The 22,548-nt window shown below is 34.8% G+C and overlaps 1 protein-coding gene across 1 annotated transcript in view; it reads left to right on the top strand.

Moving 5' to 3' along the window:
* The window catches only part of qless (decaprenyl diphosphate synthase subunit 1 qless), a 217,257-nt gene that overhangs the window by 78,477 nt on the left and 116,232 nt on the right, over positions 1–22,548 (top strand). Inside the window, exon 3 of the mRNA XM_090404571.1 lies at positions 18,578–18,711. Within this exon, the coding sequence (XP_090260697.1) occupies positions 18,578–18,711 (134 nt within the window). The remainder of the gene's footprint in view (positions 1–18,577; positions 18,712–22,548) is intronic.

Genomic DNA, 22,548 nt, shown 5'->3' with positions numbered 1-22,548 from the left:
CAATCAAGGGGCATTACTTTATAGTCCTATTTATTTATATGTGATTACCAAAAGTGAATTCTTATTTGTAAAATGGTAGTAACAGTAACTATATTTTATTTAATAAATCACTTTCGAGACAGTGAGACGATTTTGCATGAAAAAAAATAACTCTCTGTCTGGTGCACATTTACCCCCCAAAAAAACTCACTCCTCTACAGGTTAACAATTACTTTAAGGAAATACTTATGACAACAGCTGCCACACCTTATTTCCTTCCTCCTTCACATCTTGTGTTTTTCTAGGAGGATCTATAGCCGAGCGATGATTTTCTAGAAAAGATTTGACATAGGGATTCAGATTAAATTCATTCAAGGGTTTCTCATTTATACATGTTGTCATTAAATCCGAAATATGTTTTATAGTGAGATCTCTTCATTGTTACAATATTATCACACTAAAAGCTCATTCGGCTTCAGCGCTGCAAACTGCAATTATTGTCATAATCACTTTGGCTTTTTTCACCGTGCTAGGAATTTTGTTTTTTAATTTTCAGTCAAAGCCATTTCCATCTCTATAATCATTAATTTTAATTTCATATTTCAAAATAAAATCTGAAGATCTTATTCTCTTTTCTCCTTCTAATCATGGACACGTAACTACTTCCATGTTTCAGGATAACATGCATTTAAAATGTTTTTCAGTTCTTCATCTTCCAAATCCTCATAATTTTCATTTTTAAGTTTAAATTTACTTTGCTGCATTAATCTTTCCTTTAAAGACATTGTAAGAGAGTTTAGTAATGTTTCTTGCTGTAGTTTGTGAAATATGATTTTTGCTGAAATTTGCTTTCAAATTCTTTTGATTTTAACATGGTATCAATTTTAGATTCATAAGATTTTTTAATTTTAAAAATTCTGTAGGAATTTTTAAAATCGCTAATTGCATTAATTGTTCACATGATTAAGGAGTTAGTCCTTATAATACTTATATTGAGACTTTGTAGTGCTTCTGACAGATATGAAAATTCCTGTAGGATATCAATCATTAATGCTAGATCTTTTAAAAATTCTAAATTGAGAAGTCAGTTTAAAAAGCCCTTATATTTATTGTTCGATGCAAAATGCTTGCATAAAGCTGGGTAATTTCTCCACACAGCAAGAGCCGTTCATAAACTGCAAGCTGCCCATCATGGTCCAAACACATGGCTGATCTTTAAAATTTCGATATCAAGGTATTTTGCAATTGTATTTAATTATCATTGATTTTTTGGTGATTGATAAAAAGCATATAATTTATCCATAAATATTTCAAAATGATTTATTTCTTTAGTTTTTTTTTTTTTTTATCAAATCGTCTAATTCTAATTGTAAACAATAACCTACACAACGCCAAATCACAATGTTGGGAAATTTTTGTAGAAGTTTGATTGCAACACCTGATTTGTTTCTTAACATCACACTAGCTCCATCAGAACAGAATGCAATGAGATGATTTTTTAAATAGTTATCAGAAAATCCATATGAATTTAAAGTAGCAATTATAGTAACATGTATACATTCTGCGGTGGTATTTTCTAGTTCTACAAGATATACAAAAATCATACATGGTTCAGTGAGCTCAACTTGTATGTGAATAACTAAATAATGTTTATTTTCGATAATGTTGTCGATTTGTCTGCTATTATAGAAATTTTGCAATTTTTTCTAATTTTATTTGTTTAGAAATATGTTCAACTATTCTAATTCCCGAGAATCTAGAATGCAACGATAATCCTAGATCAATACCATTTTTAATTTGCAGCTCGATTAAATCGGACATTGGTCAGTTTCTCTTCACCAAACTATAAACAGAATTAAACATTTTTGAAGTTATCAAAATTTCTTTTTCATTTAGTTTGTCAATTAAATTTTTTAATATAGATTTGCTACATTCTTAATTTATTTTTATGATTTTATTATGAGCAAATTATTTATTATGTTTGGATAACTTTTTATGCAAAGATGCAGTTCTTGAGTTTGTGGTGTTTCCATTCGGTTCCATTTTCATTTCTACCCATTCCTTTGAGGTGACAACTTTCTTTCTCCTTCAACACCTAAGTTTTTATATTTTGAACAAACACGACATCCTAATTTACCATTTTTAACTTCTAACCACTACTGCGTTTTGAAATATGATGCTTGTGCTCGTTCCAGCAATCAGGTAAATGATTTTCTTTTTCTTCTCTAACCTGTTGCATGTTCATTGAATCAATGTGCGTATTATCTTCAACTTCATCTTCGACTTCATTTTTAACTGCAGTCATATCGGCAGAATCACTTTTCATTATTTTTCTTTCCCAAAAATATTTAATAAATTTGACTGTCTTTTCATGTTTCATGGGTAAAAATACTTTTACAATTATAAAAATAAAATTTACTGAATATACAGTTTTTAAATTTATTATTATGTTTAAATTTTAAACACAAACAATTGTTATACATCAGTGTACAGACGAACACAGAAGTTCAGTAGAACAACCCGTTGATGACAGTTTTACGAACATTTGATTGGCTACCAGAAAGGAGAAGGGTAAAGTTAGCTCGTGCTTATTTGATTTTGGAACTTGGGCGCATTTGTTATTGAGGAGTTGAAACAATAATTCCAAATAATCTATACACTGCCGAATAGACTAATTTTTGTTAGGTTACCATATGAGTTTTTTGCTTAATATATTTCTTGTTTACTTTTTTTTTCAAAAAAAAAGAACAAGGGGCTCGCAACTGAGCTTGCCCACATACACAACACTTTCCTCTCCAATGGCTACAGTGATCACAGTATTAAAAAAATAATCAGGTCCTCCCCCTCTCCTCGGTCTTCTCTTCAGAAAGAGTTTAGAAATGCCATCGCCATACTCTACATCCGTGGCATATCAGAAAAAATAGCCAAGATTTTAAAAAAGTACAACCTATATACAGCATTTAAGCCCCACTGCAAACTTGCTACCCTTATCCGCTCTCCAAAAGATCAGCTCCCTCCTCTCTGTGCCTGGAGTCCATAAAGTACCCTGTTCATGCAAACTGGCATACTTTGGACAGACAAGCAGATCAGCCACTATCCGCCTGGAGGAACATAAGTTATACATCCGCAAACACAACTATGGTCAGTCAGGCTTGGCTGACCATGTCTTGGATACAACCCACAGGATCTCATGGGGAAAAAACCACCATGCTCCACCACAGCAAATTCAAAAAAGAGAGACTATTCTTAGAATCAGCAGCAGTGCTCAGGAACCAATCAAATCTCAACAAATATGGTTGCATTAAGCTTCCTAAGATTTGGGAAATGCTTATCACCAGAGGTCTCACTTTACATTCCAGGCCACCCAAAACCGCCCTTAGAGGGTGCTCCACCTAGATAGGACTTTAGTGTCACCCACATGGTTGGGCTTAGTATTGTGTGTTTTTTGTTTTTGATGTTACATTAGTTTTTTTTGTAATCCTTTAAGATGTCTCATTTACTGAGACGAAATATATAGGAAGTATTAAATTCTGTTTTAATCCTTTCTGAGTGCTGTATACAATCCATTAAGTCTCCAATATGATGAAATAATCTCTCTGTCTTGACTATGGGAAGTAACATCTTCCATATGCCTATTGGAACGTTCACTGTTATTGTCTGCTTATCTTCCCTCTTTTCACTGTTTATCTCTATTTAAGTGAAAAACTGATGACAACTTATTTCAGAGTGGTAATTTCCTCATGATGTCCACATTTTTGCATGGGCATGATCTACTATATCACAATAGAAGACCAAGCAAGCTGTTTGATCCAGCTCCTCTTCCATAGCAGAGACAGATTCTGCAACAGTCAGCTCAGCTCCCATCAGTAATGTAGTGAATCACGTGGCAGTGTATTACACAAGTTGTCACAGCTGCAATTCCTAAAACATCAGTCAGTTTCCACTTTTCCCTAAACTGTGTTGGAGCACTAATTGCACAGCAGCCAAGAAAGCATGGAGTATCTTCTACAGATATCCCACAACAGTAAACTATGTTTTTGTTGTTATTATTCATGACACCTCCAAGGAGTCCAAAGACTCATCACGGGAGGACACCTACATAGTAGTGTTGGAGACGGAGAGTACAACTCTCTGTCTCCACCAGTGCCATCTACCTTCCACCACAACAAGTATTTTTTGTATGTAAATTGCATGTGTTCTGAAGATTTGTCTGTATGCGAGATGAAAAACTCGAGTTTCCAGGAGAAAAAAACCCTGCTACCTCCGTATGAGATCGGCTAACTCGCCTTCATTTGAAAAATTCCATATAAAGATTCCTCCCATAACGACGGGAATCAAACTTAGGCCTTTCCTAATTGAAGGGCGCTACAGAGGCGCAATTTGAAATATGTTGCTTTGAAATATACCTGAGCAAGGCACATCTGTCATCAGTACAAAAAGGAATACTGGATAAAATATGGAAAATGAAGGGCAGATATACCACTCACCCACTTTCCATCCTCAAACATAACAAATGCTCAATTGCTGATATTCTTGGAGAGAATTTTGCTAAAATATCAGCAATATCTTCTTCCCTCTACCTCATCCCCTGAGTTCTTTGCCCAAAAAATTAAAGCATAAAAAAGAAATTTTCTTCACTTCAAGTGATACAGAAAAATACAGCAGATGAACATGAAACAAATAATTCATGAAACAAAGAAATGAAATCTGATTTTCTTAAATGTTGGACTAGGTAACATCCATTATGAGATGATCAAGCATCTGTCATTTTCTACAAACCAATACCTATTCAATGGAATTTTTAGAGGGAAGTTTTAGATAATTTTCTGTTTAACATTCTTCCCTTCCCCTCCTGAGATTATGTTTCCTGCTACCTGGCAAAAGGCAATTGTTATTGCCTTTCCTAAACCAGGGAAAGGTCCAAAATCCACAATAAAATATTGGCCAGTTTCTCTGATCAACAGCTGCTTGTACATGATTCTAGGAAAATATGGTTAATTCTCATCTGTTATGTTTTCTCGAGAAACAACTTTTTTTCCAGAACACAAGCTGGCTTCCACAAACATTATTCAACATTTGATCATCTAGTTCAACTGGAAGCATGCATTAGATATACCTTCTTCATAAAACATAAGCACTAAGTATCAGTTTTGTTTGATATTAACAACACTTCTTGGAGATTTGGAATATTGCAAGACCTACACATCTTTGGTTTCAGAGGATTTCTCTCTTTTTATCAAGAACTTATTCAACTGAATCTTCTAAGTCTGAATCAACAGCACCTTTATATACGAGGGCTGTTCAATAAGTAATAAGACTAATTTTACTGTCGCGAATCCACTCATCACAATATTAATTTCTGTGGAATAAAGAAATGTTGCTATTGTATTAACAAAAGAGGTTGATAGATGGCGTATACGGGCTGATGTGCCAGAGTGTCACGTGACTAAACGCAAGCTTGTTTCGCGTGCCTACAAGCCACGACCAGTTGTCGAATTGGAAGCGTCCTTGGAACAGCGTTATGCGATTAAATTTTGTGTGCGTTTGCAAAAATCGGCATCGGACACTTTTAACATGATACACGAAGCTTTCCACGATGAAGCAATGTCGAGGGCAAGTGTTTTTCGCTGGCATAAAACTTTTAAGGAAGGAAGGCAAAATGTGGAAGATCTTGAACGTGAGGGAAGACCTTCAACATCCATCACAGAGACAATGATCAACACAGCAGCGATTATCATAGAGGAGGATTGCAGAATTATAGTATGCCAGCTGCATGTTGTCCTGAATATTTCTGTGGGAAGTGTTCACTCAATCATGGCTGAACATTTGGGACTGAAACGTGTTTGCGCCCGATGGATTCCCAAACTCTTGACACCGGAGCAAATGCAGCATCGAGTGGATGTGTGCACAGAATGGAAAGAAAGACTGGAACAAGAAGGCGACAGCTTCTTAAAACGCATCATTACAGCAGATGAAGCTTGTTTGTATCACTATGATCCTACAGTGAAACAACAAAGCAGTGAATGGAAGCATACATCTTTGCCTAACCCCAAGAAAGCAAAAACTGTAAAATCGGCTGGTAAAGTTATGACCATAATGTTTTTTTACTACGAAGGCATTGTTTACCAACACGCTGTAGAACCCGGGAATACTATGTGGACGGCTCATACTATGTGAATGTTTTACAGACAATGGTACAGCACGTCAAAAGGAAGCATCCATTGCTGAAGAATGGCTTCTTATTGCACCATGATAATACAAGACCACATATTGCTGGTTGTGTAGTGGACATTTTGCAGAAGAACAACATAGATATCCTACCACACCCTCCATACAGTCCTGATATCGCACCCTGCAATTTCTGGCTGTTTCCTCAGCTCAAGAAACCACTAAGAGGCTGCATTTTGAAAGCAACAAAGCATGTATAAAAGCTGCGGAGGCAGTTTTGAAAGAACTCTCAAAGAACAGACTTTCACATGTGTTTAAGAAGTGAATGCAACGTTGGGACAAATGCATCGTGTCTCAAGGTAGTTATTTCGAAAAAGACCATGTAAATGATGATGATTAAAGGTAATCTGTTTTCTGTATAAATATAGTCTTATAACTTATTGAACAGCCTATGTATATATACCCAAGAGAAGAAGTTCCACAAGGTTGGGTTTTTTTGTTTTTTTTTTAATAAGTGTCATGCTTTTTTGCAATCAAGATTACTCAATAACTGTACAACTTCCCCCAACAGTAAGTCATGCTCTCCCTTTGGTTGATTTTATCATCTTCTGTCGTTCTATGTCATATGAGGATCATAGAAAGACATCTGTAGCAAGCTGTTTACCATCTTTCAAAATGGGTGCTTGAGAATAGGTTCAGATTAAAACCTGAAATGTTTCATACGTCGTAAGACTTGCATCACCAGGAATAGTGGTACATAAGTTTTACACAACAAAAGCCTATTAACAATTAATTACACATATTAGGTGTTTTTGATAACTGTTAAAATTAATAAACCAGAATAAAAATGGTAAATTCATTATGGATGTGTGTTGGAACATGCATATAGTAACAAATTTACCATTTGTATTCTGGTTTATCCATTATATTTAACAGTTGCGAAGTTATCAAAAACACCTAATATCTGTAATTAATTGTTAATAGGCTTTTGTTGTGTAAAACTTATGTATACCACTATCCCTGATGATGTAAGTGTTACGACGTATGAAACTTGTCAGGTTTTAATTGCTTTTTTGTATCAATACCAAAAGCTTCCCACAGGTTCATATTTTCCCAGCAGAAGATGGTAAATCTGTCGGCACACAAACTGTTGTGCATTTTTACTGCACACTCAGTCTTCATCCCGATCCAGAACTCAGAATAAGACAAGCTTTAATCCTAGCTGCACCATAAGCTAAGTTTCTAGGGCTTAATTGATAAGAAATTTAGGATAAGAATTTTAAAAAACACATACAGCATCTGCAAGATAAGTGCCATAATGTGATGAGCATCCTTTGCACCCTATCTTCTACCTCTTGAGGTGTTTAGAGACATCTTTTGACCCGAATGTACTGTGCACTGATTAGATCATAACTTGATTATGGATCATGGGACCATAGAGGAAGTTGTTTTAGCTTGACTCCACATAGGCTCTTATAGACATATCATATTACACTGCTCAGTAGGAAGAAAGAAGTGTGTAACGTGCAATGTGCATTTTGTGATACCAGACTAATTATCATTCGCATTTTAATCTACTACCCTCATTTCATCAGTTAGCATAGTTATTTTAGTCATATTTATAATCTGTCTGAGTCCTATACAGGCAGATTTTTATCACTCATTAAGGTTTTTTTTTATTTTTTTTAACAGAACATTAATATTTATCACCTTATAGATTATGCACATATTGTATATATTAGTTTTATTAATTGAACTCGTGTATAATAAGCATTTAATCTCTGTTTTTTTTTAAATATATTTTTATGAAATTTTTATACTTGTTTTATACATTTTATATTTGTTTTATTATACACTTATTTTCATACCTGTTTTTATGCCCATGTTTTATGTATTATGTATTTATTACCTTGAACATGAGCAGCTGACTCACATACATAAGGTGGAGCAGTGCCCATGAAATGACATATAAAAAATATGTGATGTCAAAACAGAGCTTATAGTTTAGAGAAAGTGATTGGAGGGAGTATGTGTGCGATAAGGAATGAATCGTAGTAAATTAGAAGAGAAAAATTATATTCTTGTTTACCCAAGCATAAGTAAACAGTTTGCATGTAAAAATAAATAAATAAAATAGAAAAAATAAATCATTAGTCCATCCTTGTACTATTGTACTAAACATTCAGAACCTTTCATGGATAGGAGCTACTTTTTTTTAATGTATCTTTACAACTAAACTACTTGTATACAGATACTGTTGACTTCGCATCAGTAACTTCTGTAATATGCTTAATGAATGTTTCCTTATCCTCAAACTTTGCACTTAATGCTGGGATTCTGCAAGCTGTTCTGTCACCTACTATCTTCCTTTTATATATCAATAACCTTATCCAGTCATCTACTGCTCCAGTCTACAGGTTGGCCAATGATGGTGTACTAGGCCTGGTTGGCCGAGTAGTTAGTGTATCCGCTCTCCAGCCAAAAGGCTGTGGGTTTTCGAATTCTGCCATGGACATGGATGTTTGCGATTGTCTGTGAAAATACTATGGTGGTGGTTGGCGGTAAATGGCATTGGTGTAAATGAAGGTAGTTGCGGTTGGTGGAGACAGAGTTGTAGAGTAGCTGCCCTTCCTTGATGAGTCTTTGGGCTGCCTGAAGATGTTATGTAATAATAATATATTTTACTGTACTGTACTCATCTTTTACATTTGACAAACCTTGTGCTATTCAAATCACCAAAAACTTTCAAAATATAAACTTCTACAACCCTGAATTCTGATCTTCAAACAACTCTTCAGCGGAATTCTGATAGCCTATTAATTTCAATTATGGTAAACCCAATTCTAATTCTTGCAACCCCCTTCCTCCTCATATATATATATATATATATATATATATATTTTTTTTTTTTTGTCTTGTCCAAATCTCTGGACAAAAACAAGAGTGGTTTAGGTATAACTCCAATCTTTCTAGCATAAACATATCAATAGGGATGTGCCAAAGCAGGATTTTGCTGAAGCACTGTATATTCAGCCAAAGCATGCTGAATTAAATTTTATAAACAAATGTTTTGAACAACAACAAAAAGAATACCTAAAATTTTTTATCAATTTTTAGCGAGTGTATTTTTGTTCAAAACATTTGTTTATAAAATTTAATTAGTTATGCTTCAGCTGAATATTCAGCACTTCAGCCAAATTTCAGAATGAAGAAAGATTAAAAAACATGTGTAATAATACTTCACCTATTCACGTAACCACATGAAAATACATGTATGTGTATTTTATATATACGTATATAGAAACTTACGAATGTATTGTGCACTGATTAGATCAAAACTTGATTATGGGTCATGGGACCATAGAGGAAGTTGTTTTAGCTTGGCTTCTGAGAATTAATCTTAATTAATACTTCCCAAATTTGAGGCAGTCTTGTACACCCATATTTTTTGAGGTTTGGAAAGTTTTTCCAAGGCTGAGGCAGATTCGAGGAACAGCCTTCCATATTTGTATTTGCTGCAGTGTAAGTTTCGAAAACTGACCAGAGAGCATTTGAGAATACAATCTTTGGCATCAAGCAAAGCCCTTAGCTTGCAATACTAAAAAGATGCATGTTGTTGAGGCATTCACATATTTGCTTTTTATTAGTGCTTTGATTAAGGTTTTACTGGCATGACAGCTGTTTTGAATTTTTGTTTCTCATTGGAGATCAATCAAAATCTTAAAAGGACAAGAATCTTCATTCAATAAGCAATTCTGTTTCAGAGAATTGTATTTTTCATTCATGAACAGCAGTCTACCCTAAATAGATGGGATAAGGCACAAGAGGAAGAAGTTGTACAATAAACAGATCAATCCATATTTCATGCGCTACTGAAGAAACTTGGAAACTTTAAGTAGTGCAAGCTAAGGCAACTCGGATGCCGATAACTATTCTTTAAATTTTTTTTTTTTCGGAAATAACGTATACTAAAATATTGATTATAAAAACTTTTTTAATTGATACTTTATGTTTTGGCAATGTTACATTACCTTCACGAGGGATCACAAAAAACTATGATAATGTGCATGCAGGCACTAACACTGAGCAAATGAGGCTAAGAAAAGGCAACCAAAGTCAGGCCTAGAGTTCTAAATGGCACCCCCCCCCCCCTAGTGGGTTAAATTGGATAGCCTTTGCTTTTGGGCTGAAGATCTGAAAATTAATGCTTCCCAAATTTCTTAAGGTTTGGAAAGTTTCAGGGCTGAGGCAGGTTTGAGAAACAGCCTTTCATATTTGTATTTGCTGCAGTGTAATAGAGTGGCCTTCTTCTAGTGTATCCTGTGGTGGATGTCCAAAGCATGGTTAGCAAGTCCTTAGTGGCTGTATTGGTGGATCCAGATGTGGTCCTTTTCAGAAATTCAGATATTGGCTCTCCTGCCTGTTTAGTCCTAGTAGGACAATTTATTATTATTATTCAGGCCTCCATGGAGTTAAGAGACTCAATGTGGTAGGACCTTCCTCACTCCTTGAACTCATTGACCGTTCTTGCTCTCACCACTCTATCAGACAATACATTCTATGGTTCAGCCACCCAAAGAAACCACTCCTCATCCTTTTGCTCACAGCCTCCTTTCGTAACTTCCATGGATGGCCCCGTGTCATCACTCCTTCCTGCTGTTTCACCAAGTGAAAGAATTCCCCAGTGTCAACCCTGTGCCTCTAAACAGTTTAAAAGTCTCGCTCATATTACCTCTCCTTCTTCTTTCCACCAAACTCTGCAGTCCAGATTCCTTCAGCCGATCCTCATTACTAACATTGTGCAGTCCTTAAACCATCTTTATTATCTGCCTCTGTACCCTTTCCACAGTTAATTTATCCACTTCAAATACTGGGGACCAAATTTGAGAACAATAGTCTAAGTGTGGTCTGATCAGAGTCTTATACAACAGAATGATAACTCTTATCTCTGCAGGTCAGCGTCCTTCTCAGTATTGCAGCAGTCCTCTGGGTTACCTTAATCACCATTGCAATATGCTCCCTGAATTTCAGTTTTCTATCAGTCATTACCCACAGATCTCTAATCTCCCCTAATTCCTCAAGTATAGCTCCTCCAATCGAGTATGCAGCCTCCCATCGATATATCCCAAACTTCAAGACTACATTTTGCTGAATTAAACCGATACCCCTATACGTTTGCCCATCTGTCCAGTTCATTCAAATCTTCTTGTAGGGCTGCCACATTTGCACTATTAATAATAACCCTTCCCAGCTTCACATTAACTACAAACAACTGAATATCCCCTTGTAATCCACTGACAATATCATTGATATAAAGGTTAAACAATACAGGTCCCATCATATTTCAAACAATACAGGTCCCATCATATTTTTAAGTATAGAACCAAGATACTGAAATGGAGGATGTTACTAATCCATCTATATTTTATAGCCATATGTAGAAAGAAACTTAAAGGTTTCAAACATTTACTGGAGAGTTTGTAAGATAACCTTCTCATTAGCTTTCTTTCTGGTAAATTTTCAAAAGTAAGAAAATATTTCTACATTTCTTACTTTCATTTGTTTTCATATTTTGCTATGAAAGATAGGTGTATCTGTATTATTTTCTATAGTAATATCTAATATAAAATAAGTTTTTTATCTCTATAGTTTAATACTTTATTTTGCACCCACTGAGAGATCACTTATGATGAATTTAGCTTTCTAGCATAAGGCACAGTATGATGAGCTGTGTGTGTGTGTGTGTGTGTGTGTGTGTGTGTGTGTGTGTGTGTGTGTGTGTGTGTGTGTGTGTATGACAAAAGGGACAACCTAGATAAGTCTGACTCCATGTAATGATGTTAATTTAAACAAAATTAACATCATTACTGTCTCAAATATCTTAGTTTTAAGAAACAATTCAGACAAATGACATTCTGAGTTCTTATAATAGTTATGCTTGCTTTTTGTTGAACTGTAATCTTATTTTGGACTTTGCTGGCTACCTATAACATGTATCACATCATGAGTTTTATTGTTGTACATTTAACATGAAATTATCATTGGTGTACCAGTGATACTGTGAGAGTTAGTTCAAAACTGTACAAAAAAATTTGCATGAAAAATTGTCATAAGTGATAAATAAATAATTAATAATTTCATTTTGTAGCTATAATATCACATAATCCTATACTATAAGATGTCTCCCAGCTTAGGAGCACCAAGTAAAGACTCTTTTGGCTCCAGAAATTCTCATTGTCAAAAAGGGCCCATAGAGTTGTAAGGGAGATCATAGTGATGTCATTATAATGAGGAGGTTCAATTAATTAATTTAACTATGGCACTAGATTATAGCCCAAGATGAAGAACTTCAAACTTGACTAATCATAACAGAAGCAGTAAGGTAATCCCCAGTGAAATTTCATGATAGATAAACTACTGGTATTTCGGAGGGAGAACTAAGAAGAAATTGACCATGGTGAAAAAAAAGGGAGAGGGGAGTTGAATAATTTTATATACATCCCATGTATGAAAGGCTGTAAACCTAGTACATTAATACTGTGGGTAGGCTGACTAACATAACCTGGAAACCTTTCTCTAGAGACAGAACAGCGAACTTTTTTTGAAGCCATCTCAGGCCTCCTATATGCAAGGTGTTTTTGCCTAACACTGGATTACAAAAATTGTCTATCACCTAAAGACATTGACAAATAACTATGCTGCAGGTATGCTATCCACCTAGCCATAAACCAGGCTGCCAGTAATATAATTTTGAATAATGAAATTAGCAAATTCCACATCCTGGGATCTCTTTAGTAATTGTCCCATGAATGCAGATGAATGAAAGAACTCATGTCAGAGTAAATCTCTTTTAATTACTGAACATTTTAAGTTTGGTAAGGGAGATAATACAACTAATCTATCACCAAAAATATCACTGGTTTATGCATTTTCAAACAAGAGTTTGCTTGATCTAACCAAATAGTAAGCACAGAGAACTCAAAATTGAAAAGTCGCATTATTGTGTAGAAAACTCCACTTAAATACTTTCATTCAGTAAACCCAAGTAATGGAAGTGCATTAAAAAGATGTTCATCTTGGAAGACTTGCTGATGCGGAGAACGCATTGAGAGATCTATAATTATCCTTCAAGGAAGCATAATTGTAAATATCTTTCAGCCTAAATTCCTAGCATTAGTCATCTTGACCCTAGTCTTAAATCAACTGGTATTATTCAAAGACATGAAATAAACAAGTGTGCTGCTGAAAATGTTGTTGATGAATAAGAAACTGTAACTGGCAAGTTTAATACGGCTCTTTGTCAAGGCCTTACAGTCAAATGTCTTTTGAAAGCAGTTCATACTAATCTCAAGTAGATGTGTACAAGTGTTTCGAAACTTCGTTGCATAAATTTTCTTAACATTTAAGCCCTTATTAACACCAGACCTCCATGGAGTCAGACTCATCGCAAGAGGCAAACAATGTTACACACAAAGCCCATTAAGCCATGCTTTTAATCTCATTCAATTTATCTGCATTCATCACAAAAGTGTCTTCTTCCAGATCTCATACTTAATTTCCTTATTCATCCATTTTACACCTACCTTATTCAGCCTTTTGACCTTTGGAATACATTCACACATTAATGCTGTTATGTATTTATGTCTGTTCCCAAGCAACATTTATTTCCTTGATACTCAACTCCTCATTCCATGCTATAGCTCTAAGCTGTCTTCTATGCTAGTCATAATCACCAGCCTTGTACTTCCACATATATATCCTTTCTTCACAGAAATCTTCATATGGTTAGCTTCACAACCCAGATGATCACTCTCACCAACTGGAGGGAAGCGTGAACCCCACTCACGATTACATCCTCTGATGAAGTGATCTGATCTAAAACTCTTGATCCTTATGTCCATCTTTACATACTGCTGGAGATAGTTTGTCTCTGAACAACTCAAGAAATTCATTTTTCTTCAAATGCTATTATTATTATCACTTGACACCTCCAAGGAATCCAAAGACACATTGAGGGAGGACACCTACTCGACAACTCTGTCTCCACCGCTCAATTCACCAACTACAACAAAGTGCAACTACCATCATCTACACCAACACCATCTACCACCCACCACCACCACTAGTATTTTCACAGACAATCGCAAACATCCATGGTGGGTTCGAACCTGCAGCCTTTTGGCTGGAGAGCAGATGCGCTAACCTGCTCAGTGAATCAGGCCAGCCTCTCTTAATTTCAGTGTATACCACCATAATTAAAATTACCCATAATAATCACCTTTCCCTAGTTTACTAACTCAAGTTGGTTATACATTTCTTCATCACACCCTCCACATTCCCTGGCCTATAGCAACATCCAACTAAATATTTTCCATTTCTATTCCTGTTAGGATATCATCTTCATTCAACCATGTTTCACTTATTCTAATGATTTTGGGATGAATAAACTCAATTAGTGAAATAATTTCATCTCCCTTATTTCTGATACTAATGGCATTTGTAAATAAACACATTAGTTCACTTTTAGCTCTATAACCTTACCTAAGCCACTTGTTAGTTATGATTTCCCCACCACAGCTACTCTTGCTTAGTCGCCTTTATCGCCATTTACTACACGTGTCCGCTCGGTCTCAACTACCCCACTCATATCCCAATCTATTCAATTCCTGTGCTGATCATCCCTATCCATCCATCCATCCATCCATCCATCCATCCATCCATCCATACATACATACATACATACATACATACATACATTCACTACTACCTCCAACATTTACTTTCACTGCCCACCTGGGTTCCCCCCCCTTGTTTCTCTGTTCTTTTGCATTGCTGTTTTCTTTTCATCTCTCACACTACTAGTGTTTCCATTTGCCAAGCATTTCACTTTCTTCTGTACCACTCTCCTGATTTTTCACTTCACCTATTACTTCTGATCTCTTGCTTGCATAACAGACAGCACTTCCATCTAGCAATAATTTCTCTGGTTCATTTACTTCAAAGTCATTCAGATGCAATCTATCATTTCTGTAAAATTCTATTCTTCTTTCAAATGCCATACATCCAAAAACTGCACTCCCTTCTCCTCACTCAGCTCTGCAAGCATACCATTCATGATTCTGGCTCTCCGTCTCCTCTCATCATTATTATAATTTGGCAACACACTGACAACCTTTCTCACTATACTGTTCTCTTTCACTCTCCTGAATAACTTACTGATAATCGTCCTTATATTCTCCTTGTGTCCACTTAAATCATTTGTCTCCACAACCACCACTAATTCTCTTGCTTATGTCCAAAGCATGCATGAATTGTCTTGAACGTTGTTCCTCCTGGATAGCAGACCTTATGGGCTCGCCAAAAAACCAGTTCTCTAACAGTGGAATATCTATACGTTGCTATTCTTGAATCATTCATGACCTCTTTTTCTCTTTTTTTTTTCTTCTTTCATTCTGATCTTTTGCACTCTTTTGTTTGTTTCTGCTAAACATCTAACATTGTTCCACATATTCTTCTTTTCATTTTGAATAACTCTTTCTTTAAATATTGAATTCCAGCAATTTCACTCTGTTGCTCCTGTAGTCTTGCTACACCTTGTTTCCTTTTGCTTTCATATCATTTACTTTTGTTTCTTCATTTTTGCATTCTTTCAATCTGTTTCACATTTGCTAATTTGTAGTCTAAAAAGAAACAAGTCTTAATCATGGTCTACAAACAAAATATCGCACTTTCTACAATCCCCATGCCTTCTCTCGTTCCCTCTCCGCAAACACTTCTTTCACATTTCACCATGCATGCATACATGTTGCATTGATCATTTTCGAAAAGTCTACATTGTTAACAGCATTACAACGACAGATCTGCACTGCTCAATGCATATGTTTCAGTAAGGAAATACCGTGAGTAGACATATTACTTAAAATTATAATAACGGAATTAACTCGTAATAAAATATCATTTATTAGTAGAATTTTCGCTCGAGTATCACAGGCATCTTCAATACATGTAAAAAGGCTAATTAAACAATAACTGACAATTTCAAAGGGAATTACATGAGCTACTTAGGTGGCGCTCTTTGGAATTTTCAGTTATTGTTTAATTAGCCTTTTTACATGTACTGGAGATGCCTGTGATACATAGACCTCATGCATACTGCCAATGTATTCCATTCAAGGCATGATTTGATTCAAAATTCAGGGGAAAAAAAAAGTCAGTAACAAATCCACGAGGCCAGTAATCATGCAGACACACTAAGCTATCAAAAAATAAACAATAGTATGCTAAAATGCTGTATTGCCAATTATTACACAAAATAGCACTTATCTTTTCCAGAGCCTATTTATTACCACAGCAAGCACGAAGATCTCGCAACCATCACAAGAAGAACATCGCAACCATTATCAAGAATGCTCACAACCATCATTTAAACAATCCTGGTTAAACTCTATTAGCCATTAAATTGTACTGAGTTCAAGTATGCACATTACTAGTGATCGCTCTTTTCTGTAGTTATTAATCTGCATAACTTTTGTTGTAGTTGGTGGATTGAGTGGTGGAGACTGAGAGTTGTCGAGGAGGCACCCTAAGATGAGTATTATATTATATGCCGTCACACAGAAAATTTAACAAATACATTTTTATCAGTTAACTTCCTGACTGCCAGTCCATCCTTGTGTATTGAGTATTCAGGTGAATACTTAGTAACAGGATGTTTTTGCGGGTAGGTGAGATTAGAACATTGGATCACAAATACTAGTCAGTTCTTAAATTCCTTAGGGCCAGAGGAAATCTCCCAGGTTATCTAATTTTCATCCTTAAGCAACTTTCCTATAAGATCCATTTATATGATGTTTGTTAACATAAAATTAAAAATAAAAATTCCAGAATATTACTGAAAGCTCAGATTGTATATTTATATTTTTTATTTCTTAGTAAAACATCCTAGTATATATTTTTTATTTAAAGGAACATATGGTGAAATTATGGTAAATCATCAGGTACAGGTTTAGTTACAAATGAAATGATTATTTTTTAAATTAGGAGTAAAAGTTTCATCCAGTTAACAAAAAATTGTAATTTAATATATGGTTATGATATATTGCCTTAAACTATGGAAAACTTAATAATCATCACATTACCAAAAAAGCTAAATCAACTGAGATGTGCTGGTTACAGAACTGTTAGCTTAATGAGCAATGCCTTGAAATTAATTATTAGAATAATATTGTACAGATGTCAAAACCAGATAAATAAAATAATAGCTGAAAAACAACATTGATTTCAGAAGTGGAAAAAAAAAAAAGAACAAGAGATGTAGCACTTAACTTAGGAATGATATGTGAAAGATCATTTCCTGTATACAAAAACAGGTCTGCCAATGCTTCACAGATGTTGAAAAAGTGGTTGACACTGTCTCTCATGACAGTGTCAACCACTCAAATCCTTGAGATTTTAGGATAATAAAAACACATACTGGAATTAGTACTTTGCAATAGAAATAAACAGCTTGCTTTCACAGTGGTTAGATGTAAAAAGGGGAGTCTGATAAGGATGTGTATTATCACTATTGTTTGACATCATCTTGGAAAAGGTCATGTAAGAAATCAAAACACATTGAGGAATCTCATTTGGTGGAAGAAACATAGCTTACGATTTGCAGACAGCACAATAGTAATCACTGAGGATGAAGATGATAGTTTATCAACAAACAGAGCTGTGATAAATTTGGACTAAATATAAACACGGAAAACAATAATAAATCATAAAGTAATGGATAAAAGCGTAAACACAACCTTAAAAGTCCATCATGTAGAGCAAGTAGATAAAATTTATAGATCTGGAAAATCTAATCACTGATTATAGAAAATGTGAACAAGAAATAAGAAGAAATATAACTAGTCAAAACCCTTGTTTAACATGTAACAAATACTCGTTCAACAGGAAAGGCAATAAAAATACAGCTGATGACTTTCTGTGTACTCAGAAACATGGACTACTGGAAAACAAATGTGGGAAGAAAGGGACTGATGGCTCTAGAGATGGGGTTACTAAGAAAGATGATAATCAATAGAAAAGGTTACAAACAGACAAGTACTTGAAAGGGCAATTCAAGGAAGGGTAAATGAAATTTACTATTCCTTGATTTGCTTTGGTAAATATGCATAATTCTTAACTTATAAGAAGCTAATTTGCATTCAGATAGCAAATGCGCTTTCATTATTGTTCTCAGTTAAGCATTTGACTATTTTATTTGTATCACATAATTGAAGATATATATTTTTTTTTATAAAGGAGTTACTTGTGAATTATAAATCTTCAAAATAAAATAGTGTAAATTTTAAAAGCAGAATATTAAAACAAAATTTTTATTACACATTACAGAAAACATTTAGAAACAAACTTATTTGTTCTTATTTTTTTTAAATTGCAGGAATTATGGACTTGTAGACCAAATCTTGAGCAAATATCAAATTATTATTTTGATGGTCATGGTAAAGCTTTCCGTCCTGTTATGACTGTTTTAATTGCCCGCGCTGCTAATATTCATGTTTTTAATTCAAATAGGTAGGCTGTTTTGCACTAATTTTTAATTCCAAATGAACTTGGCTAGCAAAACTTGTCTAAACTAAACCTGTAATAAATTGTGTCATTCTTTACTTTTTTTATTTATTTTAATTTTACAGAATTTGCTTTCTGAAAATATTTTCTGTAATTGTTTACTCTGCATTAAAAAAATACATCTTATCAAGATAAATATGAGGGCAAGTTGGAAAGTATCCACAATATATTTATTAACATTAGTAAAGGTAAACCCCGCTTAACATGAATTCGATATGCGCAATAATCAGTTAGCACGATTGAGTGAAATGATACGATTTCCCCCTTTATGCGAGTCATTAATCAGTTAACGCGATTTTTTTAAGTTATACGAAATTTTATGTTACGTGGAATTTTTTGTCGCCAATCTGCAGCGAGCAGAAAAGCTGGAAGTAATTAAGAGATGTGCTAGTAATATAATGATTGCACGAGACCTGGGATATAGAGAGTCTGACAGTTTGGACCATTAAATAAGAGCAAAGAATATAAAGAACGAGGAAAAGTTGCTACTGCTTCTTTAAGCATGAAGATCACCCAAAGAGAAGCCATTTATTGATCGAGATGGAGTGTCTTCTACTACTCTGGATTGAGGCTTATAACCAAAAAAAGAATACCTCTTAGTACAGGGAATATTCAGGCAAAAGCTCTCTATATTTTTACCTCAATGTGAAAGAGTTTAAATTTCAAGAGGAATGTGAAAGCTTTACTGAGAGTTTAGGATAGTTTGACCATTTTAAAAACTGAACTGGACTGCATAATGTAAGAATAACTAGGGAATCTGCTAGTGCTGATAAAGATTCTGCAGCCAAGTTTCATGAAGAATTGCAAAGGATAATTCAGGAGGGTGATTATGACAATTGGCAAATATTCAGTGTCGACAAAATTGGTCTCTTTTGGAAGCATTTGCCAACAGAAACTTTCCTAGCTAAAACTGAAGCATCTCAACCAGAATACAAAGTATCTAAAGATCATCTTATGCTCTTATTAGGAGGCAATGCAGAAGGCGACTTTAAACTCAGGCCCATGTTAGTTTATTGTGTTCAAAATCCAAGATTTAATATTTTGAAGAAATTGTCACAATCAGAAAAAAAAAAAAAAAAAACTTAGATTTAATGAACTGGATAATAAAGATGTGAGAAACTTGCTCAATTCCCATTCAGAATAGTTAAGTGAGCATGATCTCTTTCAACTAGAAGAACAGCGTGCATATGAAGAAGAAGAAGATAATGAGTGCGAACAAGAAGAGAATGTTACGACTAAGAAGCTAACTTCGAAAGAACTTGAGCTAGTTTTCAATCACATTGAGCATGCTAAGGAAATTTTGTTTGATATGGAACAAAGCTTCGAAGTCCGCCAAAATCTTGATAAAGCATTCGCCAGTTATCACAAATTGCATGACAAGATTAAAAAATCTATTATGATTCAAAGTAGCTCAATCAAAATATTTAGACATTAAATAAAAATTTTTTAAGCAATTGATTTTTATTAACTTTGATGATTTTATCTTCTAATATAGTTTATATTGTAATTTTTTTTTTTTTTTCAAAATTTACACTAACTGATGGATGAATTAATATTATTCCTATTATTTATTGCATTCACTTAATGCAATTTCACTTAGCATGTATTAATTGATGGATTAATTAATCACTTTAAGTGGGGTTCGCCTGTATAACCTCAGCATTTACAAATTCTTCCATAACAAATCATGAGGACATTATAGCATTTGCTCTTTTGTTCGAAGAACCTGGATTTGAATCCAATCCTGAAAGAAATCTTTATAAAAACTTTATAGGAATTCAGATAACCTTAAATATTTTATGAAATCTTTTTAACTGGAGTTAGCTTATTTCATGTAAATCCCACGGGATATTTCATCCTGCAATGTAGGTAAACCAGTATCATTACTTCAGCTGTAATTAGAATTCAATCCAACATACCTTACAAGTGCATTTTTTTTAACATATTTACCATGAATTTCACTATACTTGGTCCAGTGATTTATAGTCTAATGCATCGACAAAGAAAACATTTTTCTGCTGCATGGCGAGGTGCATATGCTTACATCACTCATTTATCATAAAGTGACATCCTTTCAAAGTGAAACCACACATTGTCTGTTTTTGATTTACTGCTTTTGCAGTAATCTTGTGGGTTTTTTTTAACTGTTCTGATCAGCCATTATGTGGATGAGTAAGAGTCAAAGCTATATAACTAAGAGGAGACTTCTGCATAGCCTTTATAAAGGAATGCGGAGAACCGATCAGGACTTTTGACTTAATATCCAATCCTCACCTTCTCGTGGTGCACCCTGTTAGGTATCTACCTGAATAATGAACTAACGAGAATGGACTGGCAATTTGGGGTTTAGCTGACCAAATTGTATTCTTATTGGCTTAAACCAAAATAAGAAGTAATGGTACAACATAACAGAATTTCATGCCGGCTGGGACGTTGCCTGGTTAAACAAGGCCCTCTGTGTTTTCGCCAGGGAACCAGGACAAACAGCAAAAAGTCAGCTATTGGAACAAATCCTAAAATCCACCCCAACTGAACATCACCAGAGTTTAAGATTGGTACTATCAACATAAGATGCCTGAATGGCAAGGAAATGGAGATTGGATAAGTGAGAAATTGGATAAACTGAGAAATTGGATAAGTACCAGATCAACATAATAAAGATAACTGAAACAAAAAAGCAATAAATACAAAATGTTATATTCAGGCAATGACAATCAAGGAAAAGAAGTAGCCATAGTATTCAACACTAAATACAAGGCACAAGGCTAATCTTCTTAAATGGCAGGCAGTCTCAAGTAGAGTGATGTGGGCAAATATGAGAATGGGGAACTGGACAATGAGACTTATTTGTGCCTATAGTCCCACAGAAGGTTCTACTAAGGTAGAAGTGGAGGAATATTTTGAGTTTTTAGAGAAAGTTGTGTTTTTAGCTTTCTTACATTTGTCTCTGTAAAAATACTTTCTACTTCTAGAGAAAGTAACTGACACAATGAAAATGGAAAAGTTGGTCCTTGTTGTTGAGGATCTAAATAGCAGAGTAGGAAATGATTGTCAGACGTGCAAAAAGATTTTGGGAAAATTTGGACAAAAGAGCAACACTAATAATAATGGCAAATACTTGTTGGATTTCTGCTCATCACATGGACTGGTTATTACTAACACAATGTTCCAACAGTCTGCACGGTCAGCCTAGTGAGTGTGCGCTTCGCAACCATATGACTGGGGAGGGAGTGTCCCAGGTTCGATTCCCGTTGAAGACGTGAGAAATTTGAGGATCTTCCTCAGCCATAGCCAAGTTAGACAGTCTTGGGCATGGGCAGTAGGGTTTTTTCTGCCAGTTTATCTGGCATTTTTCATCCCGCAAGCACGCAAACCGGCCCTGTGAACACACACGGATCTACAGCCATACATACTTAACCCGCCCATGAAGGAGCTCAACTCGTCCCAATAGGGACCAGGGAGAAAAAGGGAGGAAACCCCATACAAATAAATAAATATTCCAACATAAAAATGTGCACAAATTCACATGGAGAGAAGAGGCAAGGAATAAGAAAAGTCTCATTGACTATGTTATTGTTGATAGTGATGTCTTCTCCCTGGTGCAGGACACTAGAGTGTACAGAGAATCTGAAATTGGAAGTGATCATCATTTAGTCTTGAGCAGGATAAAATTGGATTTTATAGTGAAAAGAATAACATGTAAAAAAGTTTTAAAGCGAATAAAAGTTGAGTAGCTTTCAGATGTGAACTGTAGACTAAAATACACAAACATGATTGAAGAAA

The sequence above is a fragment of the Typopeltis vanoorti genome, chromosome 15 (assembly GCF_054136105.1).
Source record: "Typopeltis vanoorti isolate ZY-2024b chromosome 15, IOZ_Tvanoo_1.0, whole genome shotgun sequence".
Classification (NCBI taxonomy): Eukaryota; Metazoa; Arthropoda; class Arachnida; order Uropygi; family Thelyphonidae; genus Typopeltis; species Typopeltis vanoorti.
The sequence above is the reverse complement of the archived record's forward strand: the minus strand, read 5'-3'. Positions and strand labels throughout refer to the sequence as shown.